Source organism: Anser anser (genome assembly GCF_964211835.1).
Source record: "Anser anser genome assembly, chromosome: 1".
In the NCBI taxonomy this organism is placed as follows: Eukaryota; Metazoa; Chordata; class Aves; order Anseriformes; family Anatidae; genus Anser; species Anser anser.
Genome location: NC_139720.1, coordinates 53,128,900 through 53,142,711, shown reverse-complemented (window position 1 = coordinate 53,142,711; position 13,812 = coordinate 53,128,900). Strand labels below are relative to the sequence as shown.

Sequence of the window (13,812 nt, the reverse complement as noted above, 5' to 3'; positions counted from 1 at the left end):
TTCACTCTCAGTGTAAGATCTGTGCTGCTGTACTGTACATCAGCCATGGTTACCCTACTTGATCTGGTTGGGACTGGACACTTCTAGGAGGTTTCAACCAGCATTGAGCTCAGGGACTCTGAATGGCATCCTCTATTTTAACTCTAAGCACAAATTAGAACCTTAAAACAACAACAAAACAACTACTAAGCCAAAGCCTTTTTTTTTAAAAAAAAATGTACTGATAGTTTAGCTTAGCTAGAATCTATCTGTGCTCCTACGTGATACCTAGTTGATCTAGTTTTCCATTTAAATACTCATCTTTCTTTGTGGAAAACTGTAATGGCTTCTTAGTAAGCTCTTGAAGACTCAACTGGTCTGGATGATTTAATAAGAGTCAGGGTGGTAAAGTCAAATTCTGCCAAGTTTTTCCTTAAAACTGCATGCATAATGATTTGAATGATTTTTACTAAAATGTTACAATCCTGCTGTCTGCCTTGGTTTACTGCTTTACTTAGCAGTTTATTCAATACATTGTTTACATAATAGCAACTGGACAAAGAGAATGTGTATTCATACATTGGGACAGCAACTACAAATCCATTATGAGTCTGCGGGACTTCAGAGAAAGCTGATTTTCAGGATATTTAGAATGAAGGAGATCTGTGGTGATTCCAAGCGGAAAGCAGATACCAAGAAATGAATGAAGAAAAGAAAGGGGTACTCAGACTGGCACAGAGTACGAAAGATAGAAGCTATGGTACAGGTGGATGCTCAAGAGGGTCATAAATGAAAAGCTGAAATTATTAAATATAGCAGTTTCATGTAGGCAGACAACACTTATTGAGGTTGCTATAGAGATCTATAAAAACTGATTGGTAAGTAAGAATTTTGAATGTACGGCACAGCTCTTAGGTAGAAAATATATTATAGAAGTTCACAAGGCATGGAAGTAAACTGTTGTGAGAGAGGAGGAGGGATACATTTTAAAGATTTGTTGTGGATTAAGAGAAAGAAATTGATATTGAAGTGGGTGATGCAGGGTGTCCGAATTGTCTGGGAAGGTAATAGCAGTAGCTCTTTTTTTTTTTCTTCTTTTTGTAAATTCTAATATTTAAACATTGACTGAATATTCTTCCCAGTGCCATACTGTTGATTTAGGGAGGTATCATCTTTCCCTCTTGTCATTATCCTGTTTCCAACATTACCCCATGGTGTGTCAGGAGATTTAGAAACATGAAGATGCTTATTTAGAATTGCACACAAATTCTTTATAATTTGGGCTACAGCTGCTTTGGGTGGATAAAATCACAGTATTCCCTCCAAGTTCAATTTGTTTTCTATACCAGTAATTAACAATTTTTGAAAAATTTGAACAAGGCATAGACTGGGATGCTGTGAATTAATGTTTGTTCTTCTTAAATTTGCAACAGAACTGTTAACTGTGTCCTAATGCCATAGCTGTATTTTAGATAGCCTGTTCTCAGTTTTGCAGTCACAATAAAGATTCCAGCTCCTTCTGTCAGATATTCCAACACTGTTTACATCCTGTCTGTGTGACTAAATCTGAAGCTGAGGTCAAGTTTGCATTATTAATGAACCTTCTTTTTCCTAATTACACAAATGGTTAATCATTTTTTGCCTAGGTGATTTCTGTAGGATCATGATAATGCAATGTCAGATGAATTGAGTCACCTGTAAGAGAAGTGAGATGTGGGATGAATGTAATCGTTTATTTTCAACAGTCTGGTAACTTTTAACTTGAATAGTTCTTGCCTGTAAAATTTGTTTTCTCACCGAATTTGGTTTTCAGACAGCTTTATTCAAGGGTTATGTAGCTGTTTTGGAGGTGGTTCTTAAAACAGTAGTAACTGCTCGTGTGTTTTACTTTTGTGGTGTTTGCTGTGCCCTTGATTATAGACTCAGCTTGAAACCTTTCAGCAAGGCTAGATACATCTGAATGGAGTGTAGTGAAGCATATATATTGGGAGTGCCTTGTGGTGGCTCTAACTTCAGTGACGGAGTCATCTGTTAACAGAGTTGTTTCACTTTGCAGTTGTGTACTCAGGTGAGACAGGTTTCCTGTAAACTAAGAGATGGTTGCTTTTAGAATGAGGAATGGCAGTGTAGTGACAGCGCTGTACTAATTAGAAACAGGAAAAGAGCTTCACATTGTCTTCAAATGAAAACAAGCATAGGAAGAAGAGTTTTGCTAAAAAGTACTTTTTTGTAGGAATATTTTTTTTTCACGCTTCTGTAAGACAATGGGTTGCTCTGGGCAACCACTGTATTGCATGAAGTCATTGCATGCTTATTGGCTATTTAAAAACAGAAGTTTGAATTAAAGCAGTGCTATGTGACTTGGTCTTCATCTTGCAGTGAACTTCTATGAGAGTATTTTGGCTTGCCAGACACACTGACTGAACATAAGGTGTAGTTGCTGGCACAGTCTTGCAGATACCAGTTCACCCTATGTTGTTGCCTACACAGATTTTATTCACTATGTAATTGCTATCAGTGTATTTACGTATGTATATGTATGGCTAAGTATATCATCCATGTAAAATCTTGTAATTGTTGTAAAGCTGAAAATATGGATGAAGGGTTACATGTATGGAATGTCATTATAATTTTAGTATGACACAAAAGGTTCTATTAAGAATGACAAGTATCAAAAATCTGTACTATTAAATAGCAATCTCTTTCATAAAAATGTCTTTTTCATAGTGGGACTGTTATCCATGATTTCACTTAAAAAAAAAAAATAAATTAAAATTAACAGCCTGAAGCTTTAGGCCAAGCAACTGGCAGTTTAAAAATAGCCCTTTCCATTCACTTGTTTATGTATCTAAGCCAGTTTATGTATCTAAACATTGGTGTAGTTTTTCTCTCAAAGCAATATTTTTTCCAGTGGTTAGCATAAACATTTAAAATGAATGTAAGTTGAATGTAACTGGGTGTCAGGAGAACCTAAGAGTGATGTGTTGTCCAGCACATTTAGGAAGTGTCATTGGCAATCACCTGGAACACAACACAGGAACTGGTAGGTCTGAAGGCTCAGGTTGAGAGAGATGAGAGAATAAAGAGATAAAACATTTTTGTCCCTTGAAATAAGATTGAATGCTAGATGTTAATTGGGGAAATCAGATGTGTTTTCAAGGACAGTCCTCATGAAAAGATTTGGAATACAGGTTGAAATATACATCTTAAGTATAAAAAGGGCTCTGTCTTCCCAACTTTCTTTACTTCTTTTCCTTCCTTTCTGTTTTATTATCAGCATTTTGTCTAATGTTTTACTGCGATGTGAATTATGTTTCCTTTAGTGGTGTCCTTCCCTTTTTTGACATTGATCCAGAGCCCTTTACTGCTTAGTGGCATAGGGTTACTGCAATTTCCTACCCCTGTGCCTTTTATTTTTCCCAAGGGATACCCATTCCAGGGTTTAACATAATGAATTTCTAGCGTAGATCTCCAGTGAAAATGTGAACCAGAATTCTCCCGTATCTTAACTAAAGGAGCAGTTGCTGAATGCCTCAGTAATGGAACTGGCATTTTCCTGAACAGATTAGTTGGTGTATGTTCATTTATATAAACCATTTTTAATAGATAATTATAAATTTAAATTGATTTCGATTTGAAAATTAATGATTGGTATGTGCATGTGGGAGGAAAGCAAACCATGTATTTCCACCACTGGGCTAAAAGAGGACAAGATTTTAATTTGGTCTACATTTATGTGCCAACAACACTTTTTTGAGCTGAAATGTATGGTCTGTGTCTGCCCCTGGGTAAGGCACCTTACATGTACAGGTTTTCACTACGTTCAGAAATGCTTTGTTTCCTGACTGTTTTGTGTAAACAGGAAAAAAAAAAAAAAAAAAAAAGAAAAAAAAACTACTGTGTGACATATTTCAATTTATGTGCCTTGTAGTAAGTCCTGAAATTTGGAAGTATGATATATATATTTTTTTCAGTAGTTTCAAGTGCTACTAATGCCCCTCAGGAGTGATTCAGAAGCATGTTAAATGAGTGTTTTTAGACATTCTACTATTTCTAACCACAGCAAAGCAACCACTGTGTTGATGGTGCATGTGCAAAGTAATATAAAACAGTTAACAGGTATCAACTGGGTTGTACGTGGTAAATTGTTAGTCAGGAAGTGGTTTCAGGCTGCATGTGAAATATGTGAGAAACTTCAAAGGAATTATCCATCCTCCCTTTCTCTTCCCAAGACCAATAACTGTCTTTCAAAATATGTTGATTGGAATTAACTGCTTATCATGTATATTGTGGTTAATATTTAAAATTTTCATGGATGGGAATACAAAATTAAAACACAAACTGATCACTGAACAACAAAACATGTAAAACATCATATGTAACTAACAAAATCTCCAGATACAAGTGCTCAGTTGACGTATTCTCAGCTAATTACTGTTCTTGGAAGGGGAAGAAAAAGAAAAAAATAATCCATCCTAGCCTGTATTATCCTTGTTTTCTAATTTTTCACTTGTATCATACAAATGCATCTGTAATCACATAACAAAAAAAGATCTCATATGAAGACAGATAACTCTCTCTATATTTTTTTTTCTCCTTGGCTTCAATATTGTGACAAAACAATAGCAAAAGATATGTAGCTTGCTGGTTGTTCCTACATATTTACCATCTTTCTCATAACATGTATGTGATTAAGAGATACTCCTTCAGCCAGTGGCCACAATGAAAATTTTGAGAGAATTTAAGAAGGTAGAGACGAAGAAGAAAGGAGTTTGAGAGAAGATATAAAAAGGGCCTGGTGAGCAAAAAAAAATGTGTTTGGATTTCTTTGGCAACATAGTGCATTCATTTGAATGCATTAAAATTAAAAGTCAGGGAATGAAGATATAAAAATTAAACTACTAGGAGAATGTAGACGCCATCTATATGAAAGTAAAAGAAAAAGAGGTGGGAGACTCGTCTTATTCCCATGCAATATGATGTCAAAGTTAAACCCAATCTTGGTCTGATGTGAGTAGGTGTTGAAATGAGAACTCATGTAAATGATTTCCCTGAATCATAGAAACCTATTTTTAAGAAATCCTTGTATTTTCTGCATTTTTTTTTCTTGAATAACAGTGTTCTTGGAGAAGCAGAAAGAAATGAACTATGTTATTGTGTAACATGTAGCTTAATAATTCACTGTTAAAGTATGGATAATTACAAAAAATAAGCCAGATTTTCCTCTGGTGAAGACTGGTACATCAGTGCTTTCGTCTCAGCAGCACTCAGAAGAGTATTTAGCCTTCTGCAGTTCTCTCCAGTGTGCACTAATTTTCAGAAACACTATGTACCTTTTCAGCACTAAGAAGAAAATAAGGTACACAAAGAGGATTCATCAGATGGAATGGATATACTGAACTACAATCTTTTAGATATTTTGGGTATTTGTTAAGGTAATATCCTTAAATGGTGGGGAATAGTTGCAGTATTTTTTTAGGTGTGCCTTTGTATGTTTGTTTGTTTGATTTTAACCCAAGGAAAATGAGGAGTAATTATATATACATATATATTTATTTTTTTTTTCTGTTCTGATAGACAAGCCAGTCTTAATGAAGAAGCTGAGAAATATTATGAAATGGCAGCAGGATTAAGACCTAATGTAAGTACTTCCTTAATGATATCCATTACTTAAACTGATGAATGTGCTGTAGTGCTGAACTGTTTATGCTGAGGAGAGACTTCTTGCTGGAATGTTTGATCTCTTGGCCTGTATCATATATGGTCAATTATAGGGTAGTCAGATAAAGCCACGCATTCGCTAGACCAATCAGTACATTTTCATGTTATCTTAGTGTAGTATTCCAGCAACAAGTCATAATTGGCTCACATATTTGAAAAAGATTTATAGATTTAGATTTATTTATCTACTTTTAAATGTGTCAAGTTTGGAAAGCTCTCCTAATTCCAGCTATTTTCACTAGTAAAAAGATAATGAAAGTGTATTCTGTGATCTACTATTTAAGGCATTTTAAATAATACATTTATGCCTTTTCCTCTGTCAGGAACTTGTGGAAAATGTTGTTGTTCAACAAATTTAAAGATGGTTGTACAAAATCAAAGAAATGCTTATTCCTTGAAGTGGAAATATGTAGGAATATATGAGCGCCCTATTAAAGAAAATAAAAGCTCATTACCAATTTTATTGCATCAGGAACTAAAGGAATAAAATATTTTCTTTTTACCATTTCTTACTCAATGTTATATTTCTTTTCAATTACCTTTGGACTTTGGGAGAAACCACCACTCACGGATATAAATGGGACAGGAATTATTTTTAAACTCTCATACTTTGTCTATTGAAGGTATCAAGTACAGAACACATTCTTGTCATGAAATTCTATAGTGCTTAATTTGAAAACAGGTTAGCATTTTCATTAAAAAAAAATGGCAAAAAAATACAGTCTTAAAACTAAAGAATTTTGGGGCCTAAAACCCCAAACTAACACTAGCTAAAACTCAAAATAAGCTAAAAAAATATAGTACAAAAAAATAAAGTAACCTATTCATATGAAACTTTCATTTTCACACAGTCTCTTAAAAAAAAAATCCAATATCTATGTATTCCTTTAATTCGTATTTTGTGAGATTACATTTTAGACTTTGTGATTTGCTGTGCTTTCCGGCAGGCTTTCTGGTGCAAGTCTTTTGCATTTTCTGAGTGGGTACTTTAATGTTGAAAAAATTCTCTGTTCCCTCAAAGTTGGTACAATTCCTCTTCTCTTTTCTACAGTTCATCATACTCTCAAAATGTTCCACAGAAACTCAAAAATTAGTTTATTCAAATGTACCATAAGGAATATGATTATAGGGGTGAGGTTTCTCAGAGATCCTGTGAAGTAACTGAGGGCTTCTGGCTCATGGAGTGGTACTGTAAAGTCTAGGTGATTCTAAGTATTGCTGACAAACTTTACACAGTAAGACCCAAGTATAATTTTTGAAAGATAAGGTAATCAGAACAGCTACTACCAAAAGATGGCAACTATCTACTAACTTAGATATTTATTGAATCAGCACTTGTTTAGCTTGGCTCTCCAGTGCATTGCACACACCATTAGCACAACTGTACTGTGGAAGTCAACCGAAGGGTAAAGCTCAGTGTTTCTGCAGGTATCTTCTTAAGTATTTCAGTTCAGAGCAAGAACATACTTTTGAAGCACATCTCACAGACATCTCCACTTACTGCACTCTGTTTCTCATCACTTCTTGTAATATATGAATGGGAGTATATGTGGGAGGAAACTAAACCAGAAGATGCATCCAGTATACTCCAGCAGCTAATAGGAATAGCCCAGAGGAAGTCCAAATTAAACCCCATGAAACATGCATTGCATGGACAAGATTACCTTAGCATCCAAATGTTTTCCTTTCTGTTATGCTATTCCACTTGTTAGTATAGAGATATCTTTCTGTCTAAGACAAATTTCATAGGAGGTTATGAAGCTATGTCTGAATGATCTTTTGTTGGCTGTAGGAATTTTTCATGTGGAAAGAAAAATATGGTTTTAACATTAAATTGTTCTGATTTATAAGATCATTATCATCATGCATAAAAGTGTGTTATTTTACTGGTAGTGTAAGATACATATATTTTGGAGGTAGGGTGACAGCCTCCTCCTTGGCCTGATAAACATCCCACCATTCCTACTTTGCTGGTAAGGGTCTGTTTTTCCTTTTGTCAACTGTAAGGGTTCTTCAGTGTTTTTTTTTTTTTTAATGCAAAAAATGTAACACATTTTTTCCAGTCATGCCCAGAAACAAGGTCAGCCTTGTTTGTAATTCTTAGTTCATTATTCTACCTTAAAATAATTGCTCTCTGTTTAGAAATAGTTTTATCTTGGTATCTAAATACTATTAGTTAATCAGAAGAAAAGTTAAATCTTGCTTTTAAAGTTTAAATCTAACAGGTACTCCTGTTGAGTTTCCTTTAAGAAGGAATTCACTTTTATCTTACAGGTGCTGAAGTATAACTTTGTGGCTAACCATAATATGCATATGTTTCATGACTTCTCATAAATAATAGTTGTAATGGTGCAGAGTGGGCAAGATGTATCAATTTTCATTGCCATCATTGACTGGTAGAGGAAAACTGTACAAGGGCAGTATCTCAAGAATGAAAGTCAAAGTTGTCAACTTTCTCATCTGTTTTCTTATTAACTCTCCAAATCCACCATAACAGTTTCAGAGCGGGGGAAAAAGAAATCACTCAAAGGAGGTTTTCTAGGTACTACGCAATATAAAGTAGATGTGGCCATACAGAGTTCCTGGTCTTTCCAAAGTAGAGTAGAATGCAAATTAGCTGGCCACAGTGAAATCCTGTGTGCTCAATTGCAACATGTACTGGAAAATTAAATGTGCCAGGGCCTAGTCTCTAGTGTCAAGCCAATCAGCTTCTCACAGTGCGTTCAGATACTGTCTGAGAGACTGCAGTGGCCCAGTCCAGAGCTATGTAGGAGCCATACTTACGTCTTGAAAGTGTAGAGAATAGATTTCTAATGGCCTGGAATGTGCCCTGCCCACAGTGTGACTTGTTATTCTAGATACAACCCTTGTATCTTCTCACTGCCTTATGAAGAATCAGCAAAGTGATGTGACTCAAGATGTTAAAGAAACATCTTAATTTCAAGTAAAATATATTGCTGAAGGATTTTTTTTTTTATGTATCACTAATTGTCTGAAAACACTTTGTAGAAAATTCAAATACTAGATGTATGAATGCAATGTAATATATAGATGTATGCACACACAATTCCATATATATACATACATATATATACATTTGTGTGCATCTGTTTAATATCAGTTGCCAAGAGATCTGTTTCTACATTCCCTCACAGTGAAAATACTGTGGCATCTTTGAAGCCTCATTCTGCACAATAGGTCAGCCTTGTTCCTAGAACAATGAAGTGGTAAACGTGTCTGTTTTACAAGAGTCTTCCTCCTTCAGGTGCTTGAGATGGTACCTGTTGATTTTGGTGAATGAAATTTCTCTGAAACATGCAAGCCATTGTTTTTAAGAAAGCAAACATAGATTATATTTTGTAGTATTGGTGGTAATTAATTCGTCATTGAATTAATTCTGATAGGACTGAAAAATACTGGAAATACTAATTATTCTCTCTGTGAAAAGCCTTATTACAATGAATAAAGTATTTGCAAAAATATTATAACGGGTAAAGTAACTGCTGAATACAGGTGAGTTTATATATGTATATACACACTTCCTGAACATCTTTGCTTTTGGACACTCCTTCATTTTACGAAGTGTAAAAGAATTATAACACTTTGGTATAACAGCAGCAGCAGCTGAAATGCAGTTTGGGTACAAAATTAAAAACAAATCTGGCTAGTGTTATTCAGGAGTTAGACCTAGCCATTCTCATCGCTAGAGACCTCATCGCTCTCTATAGGTACCTTAAAGGAGGCTGTAGAGAGGTGGGGATTGGTCTGTTCTCCCACGTGCCTGGTGACAGGACGAGGGGGAATGGGCTAAAGTTGCGCCAGGGGAGGTTTAGGTTGGATATTAGGAAGAACTTCTTTACTGAAAGGGTTGTTAGGCATTGGAATGGACTGCCCAGGGAAGTGGTTGAGTCGCCATCCCTGGAGGTCTTTAAAAGACGTTTAGATGTAGAGCTTAGTGCTATGGTTTAGTGGAGGACTTGTTAGTGTTAGGTCAGAGGTTGGAGTCGGTGATCTTGGAGGTCTCTTCCAACCTAGATGATTCTGTGATTCTGTGATTCTGTGATTCTCTCAATAATGTTCATGATTGGCCATATTTACAGTAGATGTTTATTTATCCTCTATGAAAGTAATTTCCAGTCAAATTTCAGAAGAGCGGTACTTTCTGTAGAATATAGTACTTCTGTGAAAAAGAGAATTGTTTTTCTTAATCTTCACTGAAGAGGCAAGCATTCTCAAAATTGTCTATTTATTTCCAAGTAGACTTCACAGAGTTGACTTTCCCCTGGAGAGCTAAGGAGGAATCCAGGAAGACATTCAGAGAATGAGTCTACTTTTATTTGCTATGAATCATTTCTTACAGGGCTCTCTGTTCCTCCTTCGACTCTATAGGTAACCTAGAGAGATTATTTTCCCTAGTGCCTGGATCTCTTTGAATATTTCCTGAAAAATGCATTCCCACGGTACGTGTTTTCCATGGTCAAAACAAAATCATTTTAGAGCAGTGAGAAGCCCATATGTGTTCATTCTAGCAGTGTTGGCTTGGATGTGTGTTTATCATGTTAGTCTAATTTTAACAAATGCAATTACATGAAGAAATGAAAGTGCAGGTTTCTTGGACAGCAAGACATGTATGCAGTGATTATTCTGAGTAGGAGTATTGCTGAGGAAAGTGTACTCAGAGATGGTTTCTAGGTGCTCTACATCTTGTAATGTTCATAAATCAGGCAATTGTTTTAACAAGTTGTTAGGCACTCTGTAATGTGAGCTTTAAGCTCACTTTGTTGTGGAAAAATCAGTCATGCAGAAACTGTCTTTAAACTACCATTCTTTACAAGAATGTGAGATACTGACTTAAGCTCCAGCTGTTATTGAAATTTTAAGACATCATTTGTGTAATGGAACTTCATTTCTAATTTTTTAAGTCTGAACTTGAAGCAACCAATCCTTAAAAAGATGCTCTAGAACCCCCACATATGGCCAATGACTCTTGAGAAGAAAAGGCACTTTGAAGTGTGACCTCAAGAGTATTAAATAAAAGAGAGCTCACCAGAGCCTTAAGACTTTGAGCCACCACTTTGAGCTGATTGGCTTAGAAACATTCCTCAAGGAGATGCCATGACCTGCAAGTCACTGCCATCCCAGCCACATATTAATGCTGCTTGCAGTCTGGAGCTCATGACAGCTTTAAGCCCCATATCATCGGCACATTGTCAGAAACAGCTGTTTCCACTCTACCACTTCAAAAGGGCTTGATTAAATGTCTTACTGTAACAACATACATAAAGACACACACATAGAATGAGGGGGAAAAGAGAAATGTACCAGTAAGCAAAATAAATATAATTTCAACTAGATGGTTTAATCATGGTGTGGGGGACTAAACTATTTCTTGACTTGAATGGTTTATGTAGTCAGTTAACACAATATCATATTAAAAAGCAGTTGCTACAAGTGCTTACTTTTTTTTCCCCAATGCTGGAATACAGATTTAATGTCAAAGGCTCCAGCTTACAATACGCTCTACCTCAAGCTGTCCAACAGTTTAAAGAAGGACACAAGTGATTTCCAGATAATTGAGTATATGTTTTTACAGCCTTCTTATAGATAAAATGCTTTTGGTGCCTTGTATGGCATATATCCTTTTATTTATGGCAAGACCTCAAAAAATAAATAGCCTTCCTATAGTACATACATCTTAAAATCCGACATCTATCTTGAAATATATGTGACCAAGTTCTGCTTTATCACGATTTTCTTCCTGAGGTGTTTCAGTGCCAAATTTCCATATTTGACTTTCTCCTGAATGTTTAGTAATTCTGTCATTTAGCTTGGGTGAATGTGAAGAAGATGGCTTTAATATATTTTACCAGTATCATTAAAGGCATATCCTGTTTTCACCAGGGTGAATTGTCATAAAGTTCTTAAGAGCTCCTGCTATGTTAGTTCTGCTCCTGATGGTAGGCAGATTGTTTAGCATTGATTCTTGAACCGTCTGCAGCTGATCCTCAACTGATAAGGCACTGTTCATCACTTCACCAGCTCCAGTCTTCTCATGCTGCTCCAGGGATACTGCAAATCCCTCACCAGCGATGGATCCATTGCTCCAGCAGCTCTTTTGAGAAGATCTACCTAGTCCCTGTAATCCAAACCCAAATGGGTTGTCTTGTCATAGTACTCAGCAGCATGGTACAGATAAAGCTGTCATGGTCATCTACAGAAACAATATATATTTGATTTTTACACCACGTATTATTACCAATAAAACATAAAATGGCATGGGTTGGAAGGGGCCTTAAAGACCACTCAGTTTCATCCCCCTGCTATGGGCAGGGACACCTCCCACCAGACCAGGTTGCTCAAAGCCCCATCCAACCTGGACTTGAACACTTCCAGGGTTGGGGTATCCAGAGATTCTGTGGGCAACCTGATCCAGTTCCTCACCACCCTCATTGTGAAGAATTTCTTCCTAACATCTAAATCTACTCTCTTTTAGTTTAAGGCCGTTACTCCTTGTCCTATGACTACACTTCCTGACAAAGCATCCCTCCCCAGCTTTCCTGTAGGCCCCCTTTAGGCCTTATAGTGGCCTTTAGGAAGGCTGCTATAAGGTCTCCCCAGTCTTCTCTTCTCCAGGCTGGACAACCTCAGCCTGTCTTCATAGAGAGAGGTGCTCCAGCCCCTCGATAATCCTCTTGGCCTTCCTGTGGACTTGCTCCAGCAGGTCCGTGTCAGTCTTATGTTGGGGGCCTTATGACTTATGGCAATTTTCAGCTAAGAATCCTTGTTCTAAAATGTTCTTCTGTCTGTTTACTTCCTTGTTCAAAGTAATAATAACATAGTCATCTTTTATTTTCAAATATTTATGCCATTGAATGACCACAGGGTCCTATTTTTAAATAGCTAGTGTCAGGCATTGACTTGTGTCTGCTTTTACAGAAAATACTAAAGTGAGCCATATGGGGCAGGTGTAGCTTCTGCTGGTTGCCTGCCTGCCCTCTGAGCTGCCCCCAGCTTCTCCTGCCCTTTGCTCAGTGCTGCGCAGCTTCCCCCTCACAGCACCAGTTGCTGCTAAGCCTCGCATTGTTTAAAGCTTCCTCTCAAGCATGCCAAGCTTTCCGCCTCAATGATATGAATGGCTGTGGACTCCTTCCAGCCCAGCAGCACTCTTGGCCTCCTGAAAATGACTCCTTTCTTCTTTCCTGTTGAAGGTGTGAGGAATAAGAAAACTTCCCAGGATCCAGTTCTTCCTCTCTTCCTGCTCTGTTGCTTTCTGAAGACTGAATCAATTGTTATAGGGCATACAAAACTTTTAGGCACTAAAAAGTGTACCACAGCTTCCCTACTGAGAAGATAGGCATGACTGATGGGAACCATGCTTCCAGATGGCACACTTTTAATGGTTTGTCTTTGGACAGTTAAATCAATCAGCTTCACTGGGACAAGAGGCAGTGGAACACCCTGAGAGGAAAGAGGATACCTACCACTCCCTGATGTCAAAAGCATAAGAGAGCACTTTCTGCTTACTGCAAATTGGGTGGAATGTCCCCTTTGACAGACAAAAGACTGCGTCTAAGATTTGATATCAGAATAGTTATGACATATGTCAGCCTGCCTAGCAGAAGGTAGAAAGGGTCTTCACTGTTTACGTAGAATTAGCAACACTTCTCCACGTAAGGAGCTTATCAGCGCATATTCTCTCTTTGCTCCTCATGAGATGAAAAGCTTTTTAAATCTAGTTTGGGACTTGGGCCCAAATTTTTGTTGGTGGTAGTGGTGCTTCACCCATTGCAGGTCCTTACACTCAACTCATTTTTTTTTGTCTGTGGCTAAGTGCAAGGCAGGTACCCTTATCCAGTTATTGGGAGGAGATTGTGTTTTTTCTTTTGAACGAAACTTACAATTAAATTTGTTCATGGTCCTCTTAAATATTTTATAGATGCATTGCATTTTTTCATTGTGCACAATTGTCAGCAGCTTCAAGACAGTTATGTACACAGGATGTTCTTCTGAATCTTAAAGTATTCTTACTTTAGCAGAGATTATTGTCTCCCATCTTAAAAAAAAAGGCAAATTAAAAAACCACCACCAACATAAAAAAAACAAACACATAGC

General features: G+C 36.8%; 1 protein-coding gene across 5 annotated transcripts in view; it reads left to right on the top strand.

The window, feature by feature from the left end:
• TMTC2 (transmembrane O-mannosyltransferase targeting cadherins 2) overlaps nt 1–13,812 on the top strand; it is a 254,999-nt gene that overhangs the window by 225,054 nt on the left and 16,133 nt on the right. For all 5 annotated transcript variants that reach the window (XM_083821393.1, XM_083821391.1, XM_083821394.1 and 2 more), the window contains one exon: nt 5,557–5,620. In XM_083821393.1, the coding sequence (XP_083677519.1) occupies nt 5,557–5,620 (64 nt within the window). The remainder of the gene's footprint in view (nt 1–5,556; nt 5,621–13,812) is intronic.